At 51.0% G+C, this 20862-nt stretch overlaps 8 protein-coding genes across 8 annotated transcripts; 3 read left to right on the top strand and 5 right to left on the bottom strand.

Annotated features, from left to right (window-relative positions):
- Positions 1 to 922: 922 nt before the first annotated feature.
- On the bottom strand, positions 923 to 1198 carry SCP_1600430 (hypothetical protein; the record flags this gene model as incomplete). Its single annotated transcript, XM_027764494.1, has 1 exon — positions 923 to 1198. One exon carries the CDS (start codon positions 1196 to 1198, stop codon positions 923 to 925), a length of 276 nt encoding a protein of 91 aa, XP_027620295.1.
- A 2875-nt stretch (positions 1199 to 4073) lies between these two features.
- Positions 4074 to 5106, top strand: SCP_1600420 (hypothetical protein; the record flags this gene model as incomplete). The annotated part of the gene is made up of 4 exons (XM_027764493.1): positions 4074 to 4119; positions 4191 to 4488; positions 4584 to 4734; positions 4789 to 5106. The coding sequence occupies 4 exons, from the start codon at positions 4074 to 4076 to the stop codon at positions 5104 to 5106; spliced, it is 813 nt and encodes a 270-aa protein (XP_027620294.1).
- A 1730-nt stretch (positions 5107 to 6836) lies between these two features.
- Positions 6837 to 8189, bottom strand: SCP_1600410 (hypothetical protein; the record flags this gene model as incomplete). Its single annotated transcript, XM_027764492.1, has 2 exons — positions 6837 to 7127; positions 7182 to 8189. 2 exons carry the CDS (start codon positions 8187 to 8189, stop codon positions 6837 to 6839), a joined length of 1299 nt encoding a protein of 432 aa, XP_027620293.1.
- Positions 8190 to 8630: 441 nt separating this feature from the next.
- SCP_1600400 (hypothetical protein) lies at positions 8631 to 11728 on the top strand (the record flags this gene model as incomplete). Its single annotated transcript, XM_027764491.1, has 7 exons — positions 8631 to 8882; positions 8945 to 9194; positions 9251 to 9552; positions 9603 to 9950; positions 10597 to 10959; positions 11022 to 11377; positions 11434 to 11728. 7 exons carry the CDS (start codon positions 8631 to 8633, stop codon positions 11726 to 11728), a joined length of 2166 nt encoding a protein of 721 aa, XP_027620292.1.
- Positions 11729 to 11973: 245 nt separating this feature from the next.
- On the bottom strand, positions 11974 to 13069 carry SCP_1600390 (hypothetical protein; the record flags this gene model as incomplete). Its single annotated transcript, XM_027764490.1, has 2 exons — positions 11974 to 12369; positions 12425 to 13069. 2 exons carry the CDS (start codon positions 13067 to 13069, stop codon positions 11974 to 11976), a joined length of 1041 nt encoding a protein of 346 aa, XP_027620291.1.
- Positions 13070 to 14215: 1146 nt separating this feature from the next.
- Positions 14216 to 14780, bottom strand: SCP_1600380 (hypothetical protein; the record flags this gene model as incomplete). Its single annotated transcript, XM_027764489.1, has 4 exons — positions 14216 to 14455; positions 14507 to 14526; positions 14583 to 14592; positions 14646 to 14780. 4 exons carry the CDS (start codon positions 14778 to 14780, stop codon positions 14216 to 14218), a joined length of 405 nt encoding a protein of 134 aa, XP_027620290.1.
- A 929-nt stretch (positions 14781 to 15709) lies between these two features.
- On the top strand, positions 15710 to 16847 carry SCP_1600370 (Methyltransferase ausD; the record flags this gene model as incomplete). Its single annotated transcript, XM_027764488.1, has 4 exons — positions 15710 to 15978; positions 16036 to 16127; positions 16184 to 16258; positions 16315 to 16847. The coding sequence occupies 4 exons, from the start codon at positions 15710 to 15712 to the stop codon at positions 16845 to 16847; spliced, it is 969 nt and encodes a 322-aa protein (XP_027620289.1).
- Positions 16848 to 17491: 644 nt separating this feature from the next.
- SCP_1600360 (hypothetical protein) lies at positions 17492 to 18036 on the bottom strand (the record flags this gene model as incomplete). The annotated part of the gene is made up of 3 exons (XM_027764487.1): positions 17492 to 17629; positions 17688 to 17864; positions 17932 to 18036. 3 exons carry the CDS (start codon positions 18034 to 18036, stop codon positions 17492 to 17494), a joined length of 420 nt encoding a protein of 139 aa, XP_027620288.1.
- Between the last annotated feature and the right edge of the window lie 2826 nt (positions 18037 to 20862).

Raw genomic sequence — 20862 nt, 5'->3', positions numbered from 1 at the left:
AATTGGATGCAGCCATGTCGACGATGGTGATCCTACTCACGTACTTGATTCCTTCGCTGAAGTACGTATCGGTTGGCTGGAGACAATCTTTTGCGGACATCCATGCCCCCTATGACATGAGGTTATCTTGGTGGCGGGTTGTAGGATCTGGCGCTGATTGTGCTGTTGAGCGAATGCCGATGGAACTTGGGGAATGGTTAAGTGCACAAATGCGCAAACCTTGCTGCGATTTTGGGGCGCTGTGAGTGTCTCCGACACTCGACAGCTGACGAGAAGTTCTCGTCATACATCATCACTGTCCGATCACTGTCGGTGAGCTCTTTTTGTGGCAGTTGATTTATCGATATCGTATAACTCCTTTGTCCGAGATATGCGGTTGCAGTGATAGTCAGTATGTTTACTTGGACAATAGTTTCCATCAAATTTTCCCACCCCGTTGATAATCCCGTACTACCCTTCGATGTTCAGCCCTTTCTCCTGCTTTTTGCCCAACCTACTCACATGCGACACGATGCAGCGGTTGTTCTGTTCACGACGTGCGCAACGACGCATCGGATCTGCCCATCGCAAAGGCCCAGGCCGGGAGAGACAAACAGCTCAACAGTACATGTGAAGACAACCCACCGCATAATATTTCCATGAGCAGCTCAGAGATGTCGGACCTCGACATTTCATCACGTATACATAGCGTCGGGTTGCCTCCCTTCGACATGTGCCGGGCTGACAGTGACATACCATAGCGAGGATATATGGGGCGAGATAATATCCCGGATCTCATTATTAACCACCAAGCATATATCCAAGATTGAGATGCGGAGACAAAGAATGCTTAACTGGGGGAGGAGCAGTCCGCTGTGAGAAGAAAACTGAATGTGACCGCACCAGGATAAATGCGCGGCAGAGATTGAGTACCCACAAGCCGTTAGTTAATATCTGCGGGTCCTGCGTCACGAATGCGTACGGTTTCCGGGACCTCGTCGAGATACCGGCGCTGGGGAAGGAGCGCGACAACGGGCGCCCAGAAAAAAGCAGCGGGTCGGCACACCTTCAGCGAGAGTACGACCAGTAGCACGCACTGTAGCGCCCGCACGGCATGCGCAAAACGCTCTTGGATGGATTTGCTACTCGATTGCGAGGTATCGAGCGTTATGCGATGGACAGTGTGAATCGACGGCCAGAGGGTCGGCGTGCGCGACATTGGCAGAGATAACAATCTCGTCCATTCATGCTCTCGAAATCGGAGAACTGGCTCAAGAAAGATGCAGGTATCTGAGTACATTGGGTGACGAGATGCTGTGATTGTGCCCAAGGAACTGCCAATGGATAGTTCTTGACAATGATGTCGGACGTTGCACGCTGCAGAACAGATAGTACGAGGCGAGAATACCGAACAAGGCAGACTATTCGAACATTACGACGATGAGGCGTCTATCGCGTTATATTTCTCCTCAAGGGCACATTCAAACTCCTACAATCAAAGTCCAATGCACAAGCGAGGCACATTGGGAAGTTTCGCTGTTCGGAACATGGTGATCCAATTGGGTATTATCCATGAACACTGCAAATCATGGTCCAACGAAGTGTATGGGGTCCAAAACCATGTCGAGACACAAGAACCAAGACGAAAGTGCGACAAGGAATACGAAGAAAGAAGGCCACAAGGTATGCATCGCCTTGGAGCGACAGTGCAACTGGCGCTATGTGCTGCAGCTGCCTCAAAGAACACCCAAGTTCGGCGTCAGTTGAGTCGCTGTTAAACTAGTTGTAAGTTGCATCCAGCATTGCGCAGCGAATGGAGCGCACCGGTAAGAGGGTTAGTATACCTGGCACTAGCAGCGATACAATCTCGTCCATGTTGAGGAACTAGCTCCGCCGGGGGGAAAGAGGGGGGGAGGGGAGAAGCGTGTATATGAGTATTATTGCGAGATAGCAGGCCGGGCGAATCGCCCTCGATAGCGACGTTGAACAATACGAGCATCACCGCGTGCTGTACAGCCATCGAGGGTCCTGCATGCCACAGACGTGCTCGATTCTTCGCGGCTTACAGCGGAAACCTAGAAGCGTCACCTGCAAAAAAGCTGTACAAATCGTCCGGTTCTCAAGCTTAGCCAGATTATCGCCAATGTGCATGAAGCTGTGTGAATGATGATTGACCCAGTCCGACCGCATGAGAACATTCGCGTGGAGAGGAATAGTCGCTGTCTCAGGAGAATTCCAGCATGTGATAACGAGCCGAAGTAAACGGGGCACGAGAGTGGATCGGTTGCTAATCCGTCCGCAAAAGTGGTGGTTAGAAGTGCGTCCCAAGAATGACAGCCCATAGCGGAGAATGCCTCAGAATATCAGCAATGGCAGCTAGTCCAGGATGACATAAATGACATCAAAAATTGGAATGGAGAAGCGAGACGACAAGGACTTCGTTGGAGGACAGTACTGAGTACTTGAAAGCAACCCCGCTGGCGTTCAGTAAAGAATTGTGGTCACGTGCCTTTCACAAACTTGTCTTTTATGGTATCCGAGCTTCCCTTCTAGGCTGACCGTCTCAACTGTTGATCCACACTCAGGGCAATTCATCGTCTGATCCTCACACCTGCATCTACGCCACAAGAACGGGTGGTCGGAACGCAGAGGGTTGCTCCTGGTTTTTTTTAGGTATACTCAGACGATATTACCGGGCCTGGGGCCTACTCTATGCAACGTCGTGTCATTGGCACAATTTTCACGACCTCGAGGTCGGGCACATACGTCGAACCTCCACCCGTTTCTACTCACAGGTATGTAGTAAATTTTCAGACATCACTGCCATAGCATCGTAACAAGTTTGTATCTACCTCCTTGGCTCAAGAATCCTACCGGTAATTGTCGATTATCCATAAACTCGCCAGTCTTGCAACTCTGCTCGAAGTGCTTTTGTTCTGGCCTATCCTGACTGATAGTATGAAGGTTAGTTATCAGACCCTATAAATCTGGCAAACGGATCTGACATATCAGGTAGAAAAAAGCAAAATATAGATATCTCCTGTCGCTGAACGATTACGCCCCTCTCCATTTCCTATATTTCTACTCACAACGTGCTTTTGTTATCCGGGATCCGCCTCTAAACCAGTTTCTCTACAAAATTTTAAACGTTCTCGCCGATATATCCATTCAGTGATATTGCGTGCGATGCCTTCAGGATCATGCCGAAGTTTTGCCATGGCAAGACATCCTGTATCTGTCAACTCTGTCTCTGCCGGCAGATGTTCTGGAGAAGACCAGACCACAGTCTCCGTCTGTGCATGTTGGTCTTGTATCTCCTCGAGTATCTCCGCGCTTGGCGAGGAAGCACATCACTAGGCTATTATGTCCGTTCTCATCCGGTTTGGGGGAATGTTTCCCATACGCCACACTGCTGGAAGCAGTCGAGCAGTCTAGCATTCCGGCAGCGGTCGTAAACCTTCTCAGCCTGAAGTAATCGCCTCGATCTATACCGCGTTGGCCTACCTTTCGTAGGTGAATGAGGTACTTTTTCATTAGTATTTGTGCATTCAGTGACACACTAAGACTCTGCCCGGAAATTTTTTACAGCGGGTCTACTTGAACTTTTGGTCAGGGTTAGCAGTGCATGGACCGTATCTCTGCGGAGTTCATGGCTCTCCAGTGTTGGCGGCTTACTTGTCTGATCCATTGACGAAACCTCTGCGCCTTCGAGATCTATTTAGGAGTGAGAGTGTTGTGCTGAAACAAGGAGAAGTGGGTGAGTGTGCATGCTCCGTCCTGGCTAGCTCTCTGAGCGCAATTGGCAAGTGTCTGAAGACTCTGACCGTGCATCTGCAGATCATTGTTATCACCTTTCCACTGCGCTGGTGACCTCGTCACTTCATCAACCCTGTCTCATTCAGTACCTTTTCGCTTCGCTTCGGCCGTTATTTTTTTCAACTTGTGAACTCGTTGGTTACTCTGCTAACCCTCTTTGTTCAGGCTGATGGTACACCCTCGACGCGTCTATCCACGATCACGTGCACGAATCGTCCCCGAGCCTCGTGTTCTGTCTTTCTTCTCCAGCGTATCGTAGACTACATTCACTACCGCCGATGTCCTCTGATCAGGCACAGAAAGCATTACGTCAGAGTGGTCGCTGTAAGTCTGCCTTCTAACGACTTTTGATCTTCACGCCGATGTTCTGACTAGTGACTATGCATTATGAGCAGTCTCTGCGTCAGACGCAGACCTCGTTGTTAAGTCATCAGACGGAGTGCTGTTCAACGTTCACAGGCGAAACCTCGAGATGCACTCAGAGGGCTTCCCTGGCGCCGATTTTGTGACGAACGGAGAGATTGTTGAGCTCTCAGAGACGGCGGAGACGCTCCACCTTCTCTTCCAGTACATGTACCGGCAGCCACAACCCAACCTCGAGGGGGAGCCATTTAAAATAATTGCAGGCCTCGCTGAGGCTGCTGAGAAGTATCGTGTCTTTCCCGCGTTAGAGATATGCAAGGTGTTCATGAAGTGAGTTCGATACTATGACTGTTATGTACCCATCCTCGATTTTCAGTTTTACTTTAGTGGATCCAAGTCAAATGCTGATGTATGTTCTAATGCAGGGCAGCAATCCCCACTCATCCAACTGCGGTGTTCTTGTATGCCGCAAGGCATGGACACTTGAACTTATGCAACGAAGTTGCACCGAAGAGCATCGGATATCCAGTTGCTGATGCGCTGAGGAATTTTGATTCTACAGTCCTCGCCTCATGGGTGAGTGGAATTTTGGCCGTAGATGACTAACTGATCTCTAACCGATGAATCCAGCTTCTTTACCGTGAGCAATGGGTCAAGGTTTGGGTGAACTCTCTCCAAGAGCCCTCTGTGGTACTGCATAAAGGTGGAATTGCGGAGTGCGATTTATGGCCTCTGTTTCGCAGGCATGTTGTCTCCACTCTCTCCCAAAACATCGGGTGTGTCATGGAGTATGCCGAAGTATTTCGGCGGGCAGAAGAGCAGTATCGTCTGGGTACTGAGTGCAGCCATTGTGCGATACGTGCTGCCAGATGGGACGCGAACATCCAGGGACTGATATCGACAGTCAAGAGCTTCAGAGATATGCAACAGCAAGCTCTAGAGCCCTGAGACTGTAGCGGACGTGCTGCTCTTCTTCCCGTCTTTGTATAGGTTTTCATGTATGCGACTCTGTTTGTGCTTAAGGCTTGGCGACGTTCTATCTGTACTACAATGTTGAGATTCCTCTATTGCTCTGTATCATCTGGTATTCACGTCTGATGACTGGTATGTAAAGGCAAGCTTCACGTTGTTTCGCCAGAATGTCTTTTCATGTTGCTGTGTATGATCAGAATAATCTTTGCTACTTCTCCTATCCAGTATGCTCGTCAATATTGGCAATAGTGGGTCGGCTCTAGCCCGCTATTGCAGGTACATGGGCCTATAATTTGGCCGGACAGTCTGCCTCATGGTTTAGATGTGTTCACGGCGTCTCGGATGTACAGTTACCTTCTGACCTTGGTCACGACGACGTACGCGAAGGCACAGTACTAGTGTGCCTGACAGTGGGAGACAGGACCCTGCGTGCAGCTTCTGCAGCTCACATTGCTACGGGGTTATGCATACCGGGTCCGCGTCCGAGTGGTCTTCTGTATTGGTGATAGACTCAGGGCTGCGTCGTACTGCGTAGTGGTCTGAAAGTACACTACACATAGTCATGCTCGACCGTCTCATGTTTTTGCTAATTGTCATTTGTCTAGGCAACTATTTCTAGAGTTTCTAGTACAGTCTATACAGAGATCTCCGCCTTCATCCCGAATCCTCACAATGCCCTTCGCCGATCTTCTGCGCATAGAGCTCTCGGTGAATATGCCTCGGCTTCGAGAGATTTCCATTGCTCTGATCACCTCATTCAAGACATAAAGCTCGACTCAAACGTGTCACGCATGAAGTACACAATGTCCGAGGAAATTCAGGAGGTACTTAGTTCACTGCAACGCTTCTCTACCGCCGGCCTCTCGATATCTTACTGGTCTGTCCCACTTTGGAGATGCCTCCTTCATTTTTCCCTGCAGCTTCAGTATCTGGTCATGGAATTAGGCCGTGGCCTTACCCAGCCTATCTGTTGGAATGGCAGGTAAGCATTGGAGGTTCAAATTCCCTTGGAGAGTCGTGCTGAAGTTGCATGTCAACGCAGGGTACTTAACGCTGCCGAGCCGCGTCCACCCTCGCAACCGTACGTCGCAGTCACGGTTGAATGGAGTGAAGACGAACAGCATCGAGGGAAGCGGCAACGCGCGCAGGGTTGTAGAGAGTCTGTCCTTTTCTGCCTACGGGGAATCGTGTGCTGACCAGACATTGTATCACGACAGCACCTGGCTGGTCATGATCTAATGAGTGCCGTGCGCTCAGTTTGTTCCATTCGACATCACTATTGGTCTAGGAGGAGCAGAATATCTGTAGCGCTACGCGCCCTCAGCACCGTACAGAAATGGACGGTGAGATTCACGATACGTCTGTTTTGCTAGAGTAATATCTTCACTCGCACAGTACATATGTCGTACATGTATCTTCTACGCATGCGCGTAGTGGCCTGTCGATCACTTTGTATTTTACTCACCCTCGACCATTGAAATATTGAAGGCTGAGCCCTCGTTGCTGCTCAGCCCTCAAAACCTTAGGCTCATCGTCGAAACATGGAGAATAAACATATCAAATTGCCTGGTTGGACATTGAAGAATATTGAAGCTTGAAGAGCAAAATCGAGTTGATTATCGAACAAATTGGTCTCATGAGCTAGAAGGACCCCCGCGTCGCCTCATCTCAGATGTTTGCGTTATATACGAATGTGCAGGAGACAGTCATATCTCTTCGAGTGCCACAGAGCAGAAGCGCTCGTGAATCGCCTCTCCAGTCTCGGGTGGCATTTTCACGAACAGCCGCGCATCCCCAGGCCCCTCTGCACTCCACAATGTATACGCGCCACTGTCAGTCTGCTCGTTCATGTACCAGTGTGAGGACTTGACAGCAAGGTAGCGCAGAGAGGGTATATGCAACTGAAGAACCTTCTGGATCACCTCGTCCGACATCGACCGCGCAGAGATGCGGAAACAGACAATGTTCAGGGGAGTAAGGAGTTGGGGTACCGTGCACTGAGACAAGGTTAGAATACGGACGGCCGCATAGCCATAATCGAGTGTGCTCACCAGGAAGTAGATGAACAGGCTACGCGCTTCCCGTTGCACACAGTTTAGATCCACGTCGAGATACTTGATCTGCGTGCCGAACGCAGCGAGGCGTTCCCATAAATAGTGCGTCGAGTTTACGCCGGCCTGCACCGAAAGCGCTACAGGCGGCATGCACTGCAGCGGCTGCAGCGCACGCACAACATCTGCTTCTGTCGTGTCTACGTCTATCCATGACATGTCGAGTGTCATATGGCGGACAGTGCGCAACGGCAAGAAGGTGGCTGTGCCTGGTAAGGATGATGCCGGCACTGTGATATTGCTCTGTCGTAGCACCACAGCTCTAAGCTTGGGGACCTTACTAGAAAAAAAAGACACTGGAATCTCAGCGTCCCAGAGGCTCAGATACTGCGCATCCCACTGCGCTTGCAGCTGCCCAGCGAGTTCGCCAGGCGGGGGTTCATCTTTGACCGTAACCTTGGATAATCCGAGCTTCACTGTGTGCTGCAGAGCTGAGAGTCGAGAGAGATAAAGAACGAGGTGAGGGTATGGTGGAGAGGAGCTAAGTATGACTTTGCGTGGCCTACTGCGAAGCCGATGGAGCATTTCTCGCACACGCTCGTGACAACCAAGCAGGTAGACAACCTCAAGTTCCTCGAGCGCAGCGAGAGCATCGCCGATGCGTGGTTCGGCCTCGATGAAGTTTTCTGACTGAAGCATGATTATGGACCGCAGTCTACCAGCTCGCTGAAGGACGTCCGCGAGGAGTGGCGCACTGGAAAAGTTGTTGTCGGTAAGCGCAATACGGAGGCGGCGCACAAGAAGTATGTGGATCGACGGGCGACTAAGCATGGACCTGCAGAACGCTGTGAGCTCGACGTGCCCCGTGAGAGTTACAGCTGAAAGTGCCTGCGGGAGCGCGATGAGATGGAGATGGCGGCTGGTTTCGGACAGACGGAGGGCATCGAGGGGATCGAGACAGGCAACGACGAGGAGGAGAACATCGTCGTTGAGGGAAACTGGACTCATCCTGTCCTGATGCCCAAGCGGGGTGTCAGTACTCAGTACTTACTCAGTAGTTACAGTTCAAGGTGCAAGCCCTGGGAAAGTTGCCTTGTATGGCATCTGAGCTTCCCTTCTCAGCTGATCTGCGGCCACGATCAAATTCTCACCTATACCGAACTCTCGCGCAAACAAGTGGTGTGCACTTAGACGCGTAATTACTGAGGCCATTCCCAGCTGGTACGTACTGCCACTTCGTTCAGAACCTATGACTGCGACGTTGCCCATCGCCTGCTTGTATCTACTCCCTCCGCTGACTCGGAATGGATATATCATTACAGAGGCGATCTTGTTGTCGTTGATCATATCTACGACACGACACACTTGCAACTCTCGAATTTTTTGTTTGTAGTGCGTTCATCGTACAGCTCTGGACCTGTGAAACTTTCATCGAAACTATTTTTAGTTATGTTCAAGAAAGATCAGCGTACACAACTCTCGTTACTGAACGACGACGTCCTCTTAGCAATTATTTCCCATCTTGCTACGCACGACGCACTCTCGCTCTCCGCGACTACTCGAGTGCTGCATGGTCTAGCCACTCGCCATGCTCTGTCTTCGGTGACGATCCACTTCCGCGACGCTGCCCATTTCAAGATATTTTGCAGGTATCTCCTCGCAGACATACCCAATCGGTTATATTGCGTGCGACGCCTCGAGGTCAATGCCGAAGCATGTGATGGTCCAGATATGCTGGATGTAACAGTTCCTGCGCTGCTAAGTTAGCAGATCCCCTGGAGAAGATCAGACCAGGCCAGCTGCAGGCATTGGTTTTGTATCAGCCAGAGTTCATAATTGGTGGAGAGTCTCGTATCCAGGTTGCAATATCAGCTCTTCCCGAGCTCATCGAACTCCGATTGGAAGACTTTGCTGGGGTGAAGTATATCCAGTCTCTTGTGGGCTTCAGCCCGGTATTACGCAAGTTGGCACTCGAACTCTACTTTCGAGTCGGCATCAGCGACGTTCTGGCTAGTATTTCCCACATGCAACAACTCGAATCGCTCGAGTTGTCCCTTACTCAGCCGTAGGCGGTTGGAAACGCTTGAACTACGTCTGCGCGGAGCTGATGGATCTCGAACAATGGTGGCTCACTTGTCCTGTCCATTGGCTGCACCTCCGTACCGTAGAGTCCCACCCCGATATAGACTTCAGAGAGATGCGTATCGTACTCCAGGAACGCATTCGCCCTGCAGTATTGTCTCTGCACGTATTCAAGGGATGTTCCAACAGCTGGGCACAGTTGATCGACAACTTGCCCGACACAAAATGCTTGGAGATTGTCACACACCACCATGACAAGGGGGAGATGCCGTACGCTGCTCAAATCAATGTGAGCGTTCACATCGTTAGAATAAGGCACGAAATTTAATTCTTTTTAAGCTTCTTCAAACTGAGCTTTCCCTCCTGCTTGCACGACAGAACATCATGTGCATCCAAATATACCTTGATCCTTTTATGACGAGCCCGACATGGTTTCTCCGACCTTTGAACCCTCGGGATCGTCTGTCAAGCTCAGATATTGCAAAGTTGGATGTGACCATGGCTGCGACGGCGCACAGGCTCGCGTGTTCAATCCCTTCGCTGAAGTATATCGCCCTTGGCTGGAGGCAAACTGAAAGTGATGCAGAGATGGATTTTGCTCGAGTGATCAGATCATCTTGGTGGCGAGTTGTCGGGTCCGGCGCGGGCCGTGCTGTGGAGCCGATATCGATGGAGCGGGGGGAATGGGTGAGTGCGCGAATGCGCACTCCGGGTTGTGACTTTGGGGCGCTATGAGCACTGGACGACGAGCGGGAAAGGCCTAAGCCGACTATGCATTGTCTGCGTCTCAGCTTATTTGTGGTCCATTCGACAGCTTTGTAATGCTCAATGACGTGAGGCAGGTGCGACGTTCAGTATCTTTTTGTTCTGTTCACTACGAATCTCATACTAGAGTTGGCCTGACTGTCCGATTTTGGGTTTTCCGCGCATACTCGATATTATACGTGGGAGTCGTGAATCTTCTGTGTCCATCTCGTTCATCACAGTCGACGCTGCAGTTTGATTCGTCGAATGCATTCACGTTTTCCCACTGTTCTTTTGCATTGGCCGAGTGCTCGCGTATTCTTTCCACGTACGGTACGCCACTTCCTGCTACATCGCCGTCTATTGACGCATCTGCCTTGTCTTATATCTCGTGCTCGTGATTCGAGGGTAGGCCTCGCCTGCGTCGCAGAGGTAATTCGTGCCCCCTCGTCGATGCTCCTTCACCGCGACATGAACCTGCACTCTCGCGACGAGGATGTCCTCTTAGCAACTATCTTTCACCTCCGCCCGCGAGATGCTCTTCACCTGTCCCGGACCAACTACCGTCTTCGTCTTATCGCTTTTGCAGCAGGCATCATCCGCCGTGATCCTCCCCGAGAAAGACCAGCTTATCGCGTTCTGCAGGTACATACTCGATGACGCCCCAATGCAGATGAAGTATTTGCATGGGCCGATTGTTCTCATCTGGATCCAGCTAAAGCGCAGACGTGTTCGAGGTGGCTACCAAACTCCGACGAAGCTGTCTATCCCATGCTTCGTCGGTGATATCGCACTCGAGGAGCTGCAGGAACTTCAGCTCCGAGACGCTAGCAAGCGCGTGGTGGATATGATCTCCAGGTTTCACGGCAGGTCACACAAAGTCCTCACCTTCTATGCCACGCGAGACTCCAAGATTGTTATGGCTCTCTTTCGGCTGACCCCGTTAAACAATGTGAAGTCCGTTGAATTCGCTCTCGACGATGCACTATCCGGTTGGCTCAGAAGGGAACATAGTGGGCGGCATTGCGACACCTATCCCTCTTCCGCGTCGTGGTCCCCGCGCTCGTGCTGTTTCCGAATGTGAAGAGCACGCGACTTTGGCACGTCGTGATCATTAACCGGGATGCCCCACCGACGATGGCAGTCGCACGGGCGCAGCGACTCGCTGCGGTCCACGTAACGGGACTAGGTAACTTGTGGCACGAAGTGAGTGTCGGGTTCGCTCTTGGTCCTCTGCAGTACATTCGGCCTAGCGTGCTCTCACTGGCCGTCCCCGCCGATCCGTCGGTCCTGTTCTGGACAAGGCTCGTTGAGATTGTACCCGAGATTCGATGTCTCGACAACGAAGTGGAGGCTATCGTGGAATCAGCGTGTGTACACCGAGACTGCGAAGTGGCTGGGAAGTATACGGATAATTGCGTGCCAGGATGCGTCTTGAGCTGACTGCACTTGCCCTCGCCCATCAGAATATCGTGCCTTCTCTCCTAGCTCGGCTAGGCCTGAACCGCATTCGCGCCTCTATCACTGATGCACTCAGGCTCTGTCATACGGATGCGCGACGTGCTCGTTGGCTACAACACTCCTTTGCGGTACTTCGCTGTGCCGCTGTGCACTCTGAGGATGAATGGTCCGACGATGCTTTCCACTGGTCGTTCATCAAATACTCGGGCGACGAGCGATACATGTCGGAGATGTCTAGCGGGCTCTATGGCATGCACTGATAAGTATCTACATCCCGTATCAATAGCCATAGCCCGAGTAATTGGTGGAACACCCTTGCTTATCCCAGTGCATCACTATGCGTTCGTCGCTTGCCAGAGAGATCAGAGATGTATATTGCACATTTCGGAGCTCGCAATTTCACGCTACATAGAAGAGTCTAATTCAAATACATGGAAGTTGATTTGATTAACACCGATGAGCCGCCTTCGCTGAAGAACGTGAGTACTAGACTAGACATCGAATGTCACAGGAATGTGAACATGACTGGATCGTCGCCCGAACTATACAGCGCGGAAGCCAGGTTTTGTCCCTCCTCCTCTGTTTTGGCGGCGTGCAAACCATCCTGGAGGCCACACCAATACTTGGTTTCACCTTTTACATGGAAGGACCATAACTCCTTGTCATCAATCTGCACATCACCGTAGGAGAGCGAGACCAATTGCAACGAGCGAATACCACTCGCAAGCCGCTCTACCTTGAACGCCTCGGGCAAATGAAAGCCTGGCCCCCGCTCAATGAAATCCGCCAAGGGTGTGGCACCAGGAGGAACACTTTGACCAGCAGTTGGTTTTTTGAGCCCGAAGTACAGCGCCAATACCTGCAGCGTTTTGACGTTTGCGAGAAGTGCACAGACCATTTCCTGCAGTTACAATGAGACAATGGGCAACTTATGGGGGAAAGGAATTGCGACGCACCAACCATTGCCCCGCTTCTGTTGTCGTGCTGACTATGCACAGCTGGAGAACTCGCAGCCTTTTCAAGGAGCCCGGCTGAAACGCGGCCTCCCAAAAGGCAGTCCTGGAGCTAAAACTCACAACTGGAAACAGCTGCTCTACACACAGAGCCAGGACAACAGGCGACGACTGTGCCAGCACGGAGGGTATCATAAATTTCGTGTTCCTCAGAAACAGGTCTCGTGCATCCATGTCGAGCCGGTGTACAGGACGGTGAAAATCCCAGCAGAGTAGAGATTCGAAGCTTCCTCGGACATACTGCAGATGATCCCAGAACTGCATGTACATGTCGCCAAGAGGGACATTCTGCAACATGAAGGGCGAAAGAAGAACAGTTGAGGCATTCGGGAATGCCTTCACCAAGTCGCCCATTATGACGATGCCACTTATAAGCGAGAGCTCACGAACGGCGGGCCACTCTTGGGTGAGAGATGCATCCCCAACAGCAAGGGATGAGCATAGCTCATGGGATCCGTGAGGGCAGATTGGTAGGTCTCCCGGGAGTGGCCAGGTTGGCGGTGGCGGTGGCAGTAGACCGCGAAGACTGAGCTTATGCACAGTTGCCCCAAGGGGCGCGAGGATCTCGATGATCTTTGGTGTGGCCATATCCAAACTGAGATCGCGGAGGCACCTCAGTGCGCAGAGATTTTTCCTGAGATCTGGGTTGACAGCAAATAAATCACTTGTATGGCTAAGGGACAACTGCTGTAGGTTAGGAGCCAGGCCAAGCACCATTGCAAGATTGATGACGCAAGCTTCTCCTGGTTGATACGAGAAGGTAATGGAGAGGCTTTGGAGCAGGGTAGGTCTGTGAAGATTTGTGACATAAAGTTCCAGCAAGTCATAGTGGTTGCGAATAACTGAAGCTTCCATGCTGCAGATGGAGCAAGCAGTAGCGGAGTGTGTTGGCAGCTGGCGGGAGGAAGGGTGAGGGAAGAGGGTAGAGGATACTGCCTATAAATACCCGACTAGAATAACATGCCTCAAGGCAAGACGGTGGCGGTGACAATGGATTAGTATTGTTGCACCTGGATGATTGAGTAAGCGCACAAGGACAAATTGAATGAATGAAGCGGCGTCATGAACAAAGGTTGTTGTACGGATGCGTCGCTATGTTACATTGCAAAGCACAAGGCGCATTCCACCTTTTTTCCTGGGGAAAAACCTGGGGAAAACGACAAAGTAAGTCTCCGGGAAATATCCGGGAAAAACTGTGAGAAAACAATAGTGTAAATCCTGGGGAAAAACCATGACCCAGAAAAAGCAACAGATTTCTTGGAGAAAAAACCTTTGTTTCCAAATCGGGATTTCTGCAACATCAGGAAAAGTCAACTCTTGGTTAGCTCCTTATTGCCTTGATTAAGGAGGTCTGCTTCCTTATTTGGCCAATTAAGGTGAATAAGGAAGAATAATAATGAGGATCTCCTTAAAATTTCCTCGATCAAGGGAATAATCTGGGTAAGCAAGAGTTGACTTTTGCTGATGAAGAGGTATGCGGTCCGAGAAATCTTTGCTTTTTCTGGGTCACGGTTTTTCCCCAGGATTTACACTATTGTTTTCTCACAGTTTTTCCTGGATATTTCCCGGAGACTTATTTTGTCGTTTTCCCCAGGTTTTTCCCCAGGAAAAAAGGTGGAATGCGCCTTGTGAAGCAATTTCTCAGCCAATTGTGCGGCATGTAAGCATCTTGGCGCGACTGTCCCCCACACGGTCAAATACTTGCACCCAGGGACCCAACAAGAAACACACATGCTAGTCATACCACCTCTCCCGCAGCCGCTTTCCGCTGGCCATCGGTTTCGCGATGACAATGGCCAATGATACACCGCCGACGGCGAAGACGAGCTGTGCCTTGTTGAAGTTCTCGCTCAGCACGTCAAAGCTGCTTGAGGGCACGACACGAGTGAAGGATAGGTCAAGCCTATAAGCAAACACTAACGACGTCGACTCAAGCGGCGCAGGAGATGTGATGATGCGCCTCGTTTGTGCAACCTATGGTAGCGTCAGAGCCACGGTGAGCACGCCGTGAAACAAGAGACACACCTGGTGGTTTTCACATGCGACTGTCAATATAGACACATCAGAATGACATATTGCAACTATCATGAATGCAGCACACCGATGATATCCTTCATAGACATACCGTATCATGTACTCTCCCGTCTCCCTCGCCTTCTCGCACCTTGCGCATGGACACCGAGCACGGCAGCGACCACAGTGGGACACCAGTCTGCTGATCTCTGAGATCAAGAACGATGCCAGCCTGAACGCTAGTGCGTCCTTGCATGAATTCAAATGTCTGAAAGCTAGTCAACATGGCGATGGAGTCCCTTTAAGCCCATTAGCAATAATAGGCGCAGGAGATGCTTCCCGTTCGTTGTAGGTCGCCAGGCCCTCTCAAAACTACACCGCGGAAGGAATCCATATGGCGATCTGCCTTGGATGATTCAAGAGTAGGCTCGTTAACCAGCCTCTAGTATATAGGAAGAAAGAGTCGTTCCTCTATATAGAATTCAAGAGCACCTTTTGTGTACCAAGTACCATGTGACGTACTAGGACCCCGCATCAGGAAAACGCAAATCTCCACATAGAGATCTCATCTCCATCGCGCCACTTGGCACGTCTCTTGCCGTATGGATAGGACCCCCGACAATTGGTGAATAGGCCTGATCTGGAGAGGGCAAAAATGTCCGTTGGGAAAAGGCCGTTTCGGGCCCAAAATGTCCGTGAAAAATTAGGCCTCACCACATTTTTTGCCTCCGCGGTCCGCGTTTCTCTTCAGGTTCTAACCCTAAAAAGGTAATTTTGGGCGCTTCTGAGACGGCGGCTACGCCGCCTCCGCCCGCTCTCCCTCGCCGGCCTTCCACAAGCGTTTGTCCGGCCCCGAATCAGGCCGCTGCCTCCCCGATGTCCGCGAAATGGCTCAGGCTATCCGGCGGTCAACCCCCTGATTTGTCCGTGAAATACCAGGCATGAGGCTCTCGAAAGTTCAAAATTTGTCCGTAACTGGCTCAGGGACCTTCCCCAATTGTCGGGGGTCCTGTATGGATGCGTAATTCGATGCCGTTACCAACTGCGCATGGTTGCCGCTGGCCGAGGATGGGTGCCCTCCGATTGGCCTGTTCTGTCATGGGTGCGTGGCCTCGATTGTTAGTCGATCTTGTATAAGTACCCGAAGCGCAGAGCAGCTCATCACCGCTACTCTTGCCGTGGATTCGCTCCATTGCATCGTACAACTAAGTCGGCATGGCTCAAGGAAAAGCTGATAACACCATCTCGAATGTACTCGAGAATACTCCCCTAGATGATAGCTTCTACGACCTCGACCGTCAGGAACTCGCGTTCTTCCAGTCGCAGACAGGTATCCAGGATGAGGCTGCGCTGAAAGCACACATCTCGAAGATCCAAGCTGATGCATATGATGTGTGGCCTCTTCCACGGAGTAACAATCTGTGCTCATTATTGCCGTGGCAGGTCCATCCTTACCCTTGTATCCGACGCTTCGCGTTCACCAAGTGTGTTAGCAGCTTGACTTTTCGACGCTCGAAAGAATAACCAGCTTACCTACATAGGCTCAAGATGTCGCGTCTGCCTGCTTATGGCCAGCTCTTGAAGCTCGGTAAGGAGCGAAAGGGTGCAATATTCCTCGATATAGGCTGCTGCTGTAAGTGTTGTTTCAAAAGTCTGCGATAATCGCGATACTGACGTGTAGTGTATTAGTCGGAAATGACGTTAGGAAAGCCATCGTCGACGGCTACCCGATCGAGAATGCCATCGCGTCCGACCTCGAAGCTGGTGCGTTTAGTGTTGCATCAACCGAAGCTTGACTACAACAAGCCTCACACTTTCAGATTTCTGGCGACTGGGTCACCAGCTCTTCACTTCCACTGCAGAAACTTTTCCGGTGCCGTTCCTTCCAGGAGATGCATTCAATGCCGATTTCTTGAAACCAGTGCCGCCGTTCTACGCACCTCCCGAGACCCCGAGACCTGACTTGCGTTCGCTCACGACACTGACGCCCCTCCTTGGACACGTATCTGCAATCCATGCATCATCGTTCTTCCACCTGTTTGACGAGGAACAGCAGCTACAGCTTGCGCGATCGGTGGCCGGGCTGCTCTCACCCGAGCCGGGATCCGTGATCTTTGGCGCGCAAGGCGGTTGTGCTGAGAAGGGCCCCAGAGTGGAGGTCCCCGGCGTGAAACCCATCCGCAGCCACATGTTTCGTCATTCCCCGGAAAGTTGGACCGAATTGTGGGATGGGACGGTGTTCGAAAAGGGAAAGGTGAAGGTGGAAGCCAGCCTGTATCAGATGGATAGCGCTCTCTTGAAGAGAGAGGGTAGTACGCTCACGGGAATGGTGTGGTCGGTGACGCGTTTGTGATTTTGTCGGTAGACTTTGTGTCCCGCTCAGTAGAGGAGTACTTATGATACATATCTCGGGGTTCAACCAGCATGGAAGATGTTAGTCTTGAAATTTATATGGGTCGATGACGACTCCCAATCTCCCAATCAGAGAGAGGGGGGGGGAGGGGGGTTCCACCGCATGTTCTTGAAGACTTGCCTACTTCGGGTGCACAACTATACCACTCATCAAAAAACACCTGGAGATTTTAGCATGGATATCGCACTTACATGACTTCATCTAAAGCTACTGTGAAGTGGCGCATCTTGCAACACATGAGCAGAGCCACCATCGGAGGACAATACTCTCAACTCTTTCATGTCTTTGAGAATTGCATCTATATATTTTCCCGCCCCAGAAAGATGAGCTACCTTGGCGTATGTCGCGTGGAGGTAAAGAAGACGCGAATCAGGCAACGGAAAGCTAGTATCGGTGATCGTGAGCTGAATTACAGGATTCTTGACGTTGACGCCGGGTGCAATCAAAAAGGGAGCGTTTATTGCTCACAGGCGGTAGCAGTTAGTGCCCCAAAGGTCAATATTGTCTGTTTAACTTGGCGACCAAAATGTAAATCGGGACGCACAATTTCTTCGAAACCCGTTCTGAGGGTGTCAAAGAATCTATCAGCATCCATACACATAGTCATCACATTTTGAAGGCGATCGATTCCTGGCCCATTCAACTTCATTCAACTCGTCGTCAACGACATTGACCTTGCCAAAACGATCCAAAACTGCCCACGCAGAGGCAGCATAATTTCGCTGAGCCGAACAGTTCTATTAGATGAGGATAGAGAAGTACGTCATGGTAAAACCACACCTTCCGATCACCACCTCCGATATTTGCGTTCGTCGATTCAGCGATTATATGCGCGAGCTCTGTGCATGTGATAGGGGATAGAGGTACGAACGTTGCATCCTCCACGAATTTGCTTTCATACGTGGAAGCATCGTATTTTTCTGTAACGACGCATCGATAGTTATCGCGAACAAGACACTTACCAGTAAGATAGAGTATCCGAGTCAGATAGAAAGTACCCAGTCCACGCAAGACGATAACTCACGAGCAATTTTTCAGCTCTGTGGTCCTGAAGAGCCTCCTCGAGCAGCAATTTCATTTCCTCTGCAGTCAGGTTGAACAATGGTCGGGAAGGATGCATTGACACCATAGGTGTGGCACCCTTCGCTGACTTGACTGCAAATCCAAAGAATCATCAGCACGTTAGGATTAAATATTGTCGTCAATTTTAGCCCGAGTAACTTACAGACACGAATGAAGTGCTCCTCGTAAAACTGTGCGAGGCCTGGCAGACGGACCTATGTATCGGACGCTAACACACACGTCTGGATTTCCCTCGTCACATTGAGGCGACCCTCCAGAGTGGCTGCCTCTAGCATCATGTATCCCAGGAGACGTCCGCACAATTGTGGTATTCTCTTGCTCGTGCGAGCCTGATCAGATACTTCGCTCCAGTCAAGGAGAATTTCCAGGTGGCGACAGGTGTTGTAGGCGGCCTCCTCAGGCCCACTATACGGGTTGGGAGGGAGTGGCTCACCGAGTATAATGCAGGAGTTGGATATCCTGTAGTAGGCCCGAACCTTGCGATCGTATGAGCAGGCTTGAGTCTTGAAGCTACGTGGATAGTCACGAGCAGAGTGACATGCAAGATGAACGAACCGTACCGTTCACCAGTTTAAACAGATGATGTGAAAACAACCAATACTTACATGAGCGATGCATCATCCATCAATATCGATACCGTCACGGTTGAGACAGGTGGTAGCGCGATTGGATTCGCGAATACAGTGACTCGGCGGAAGCGGCAGGGGACTGAAAACAGGGTCAGGGTTGATGCCACCGTCGCGGTCTCTCTGCTGCTAGTAGGTATCGGTTCTCCTCTTTGAAACAATTGCTGTCCTCTTGCTCAGATGAACACTCCTGTAGTCTGACAATATTTCTTCAAAATTTTGGATCGCTCCGCAATGTTCTTCGGTTATTACGTTTTTTCCCATGTAGTTGGCCCGCCCTCCCTTTGCTCTGCACCTGTGGGCGGAAAGTCGCGATCATTAGAATCCGGAGGTGCTGTGTTCTTGTCGAGTGAGGCTGCTGCTATACCAGGTTCGTGTCCTTATTCACAGTCGAGTTGATACGTGTGGTTGTCCCTGATCTCAATGACAATGACAAGCAACAAGGGTAGTCCTTCGTGGATTCTCTCGTACTCTGTGCATTCGTCGCGTGAAAACCTCAGAGTTGCCCACTGCTTAGTCCATCTCCCATTCGTTCACTTTCTAACCCTCGCCAACCCATTCAGAATGAAATTGCCGTAGAAGTCGTGCGCAGCGGGTGCCGTCGTCCCACTCTTCAATCTGGCGTACACTGGTTACAGCGTCAGTTAGATGCGCGTCGCTCCTCCTGTTCTGCAGGCTTCGGCGTTGGCACGTTTCCTATGGCGCGTTTTCAGCATGGACATCGGGAAGCTCCGTGGGTAGTCATTGGATAGTTGGTTCCATCAGAAGGATCTCGTCTGCATTGTCGGTACGACTTGCTCTGGTGAGTAGGCGAGCAATGGCATTTCTCATAGCTACTCTCAGGAAAGTGAGTGCTCAGCTGCAGCGCACATCTCAGTGCTGGTCCCGACCTTCGTGCCTACTTCTCGTTCTCGCCCTTTGATTGGGGCATATGCAGTCGGTATTCTACACGCCACTTTCTTCAAATCCAAAAGACGATCATTCCTCTGCCTGTCCATTCATGTGCTTTCACATCGACTCAACCACACCATTCATCTTGTACGCCGAAACAACAGTTCCTAATGGTCAATTGCGGCGAGTATCTTTTTATTCAAACCGTACAGTTGGGGTAGGCTCGCAATGCTGACGGTGGATCTCGCTTAATATTTTTAGAGGACTTCGACTTCGACACTCAGCCGTAGAGGCAGTTGCAGCTCAGACCAGCCTCTCGACTTCTTATGGTCTGACGTTCCTCTTCATGTGTCTGAGAACCGTTCGTTCCCTACGAAAGCTACGGGCACAGTACTGCCTGGATCGACCTTCTAGTTTCGTTGCATAAGGTGTCCTTGGCCGCTTCCCGTTGTCGCATTTCTAACTTCGCTATCACACTTCTACCGTCTCGATTGTCGTCTGCGATCATGTCTGAATTTTCTGCGCTTCCACGCGTTTCGTTCCACACCCGGTTATCTATGCAGCGGACCTCCGGATGGAGCATGATCCTAAGCAACAGACAGCGCAGAGCGCCCCACTTGCTCTATGGGAAACGCAAGTTGATCCCGATACTCAAATCCAACCGGGGTGAGTGATGTCGGCCACTGCATGTCTACTGGCCCAAAAGCTTTCTGCTGCCGAGTGAAACGTGCCGTGAGGTTCTCTTCGTCTATACCCCGGCGCATCATCAACACGGGAACTTGGCTCGTGCGCAAAGCACTGACGTTCGCTTCTTTATGTGGGGAGCTCAAATTTTATTGTCTGTGTTCTCCGACTTCCTCGCTCTCTGTATGTCCATCAGTTTTTCGTCGTGCTAGCATTAGAAGCTGACATCGTCCGCATTGTTCCAGGCATGTCTTTCTTTCGAGGTCGAAAAAGAAGCACTTGAGTTCTTCACGTCGCCATGCCAAGAAATGCCCATGGACACGTCGGGAGAGACGTCTCGGAATGGACCTCGGACCTCTCGTACTGCCTTGTTTCTCCCCGCTTTCGACATGGATAAAGTCATCGTCGTATAATCCTCTCATCTCGATTATCTGATGAGATTCTGCGGTATCCTCGCTCGTCTGCCTTACGTTTTCATTTGTCCGACGACTCTGTTAGCGTATACATGTCCGGCGCGCATTCCTCCATAGATCGCTGGTGCTCTCTTCCCGTCATGCAGACGTGTGATTTGTGGTGTCCGAGCCCCTCTGCTTCTCGCGTTTCTTATCATCGGTTGTTGTTCGTCACCACGGCCAGTTCGTCACCACGGCCAGTTGATGGCCAGTCTTCCC

This window comes from Sparassis crispa (genome assembly GCF_003851025.1).
Source record: "Sparassis crispa DNA, contig_000015F, whole genome shotgun sequence".
In the NCBI taxonomy this organism is placed as follows: domain Eukaryota; kingdom Fungi; phylum Basidiomycota; class Agaricomycetes; order Polyporales; family Sparassidaceae; genus Sparassis; species Sparassis crispa.
Note: the sequence above shows the minus strand (reverse complement) of the source record. Positions and strands in the feature narration are given on the sequence as shown.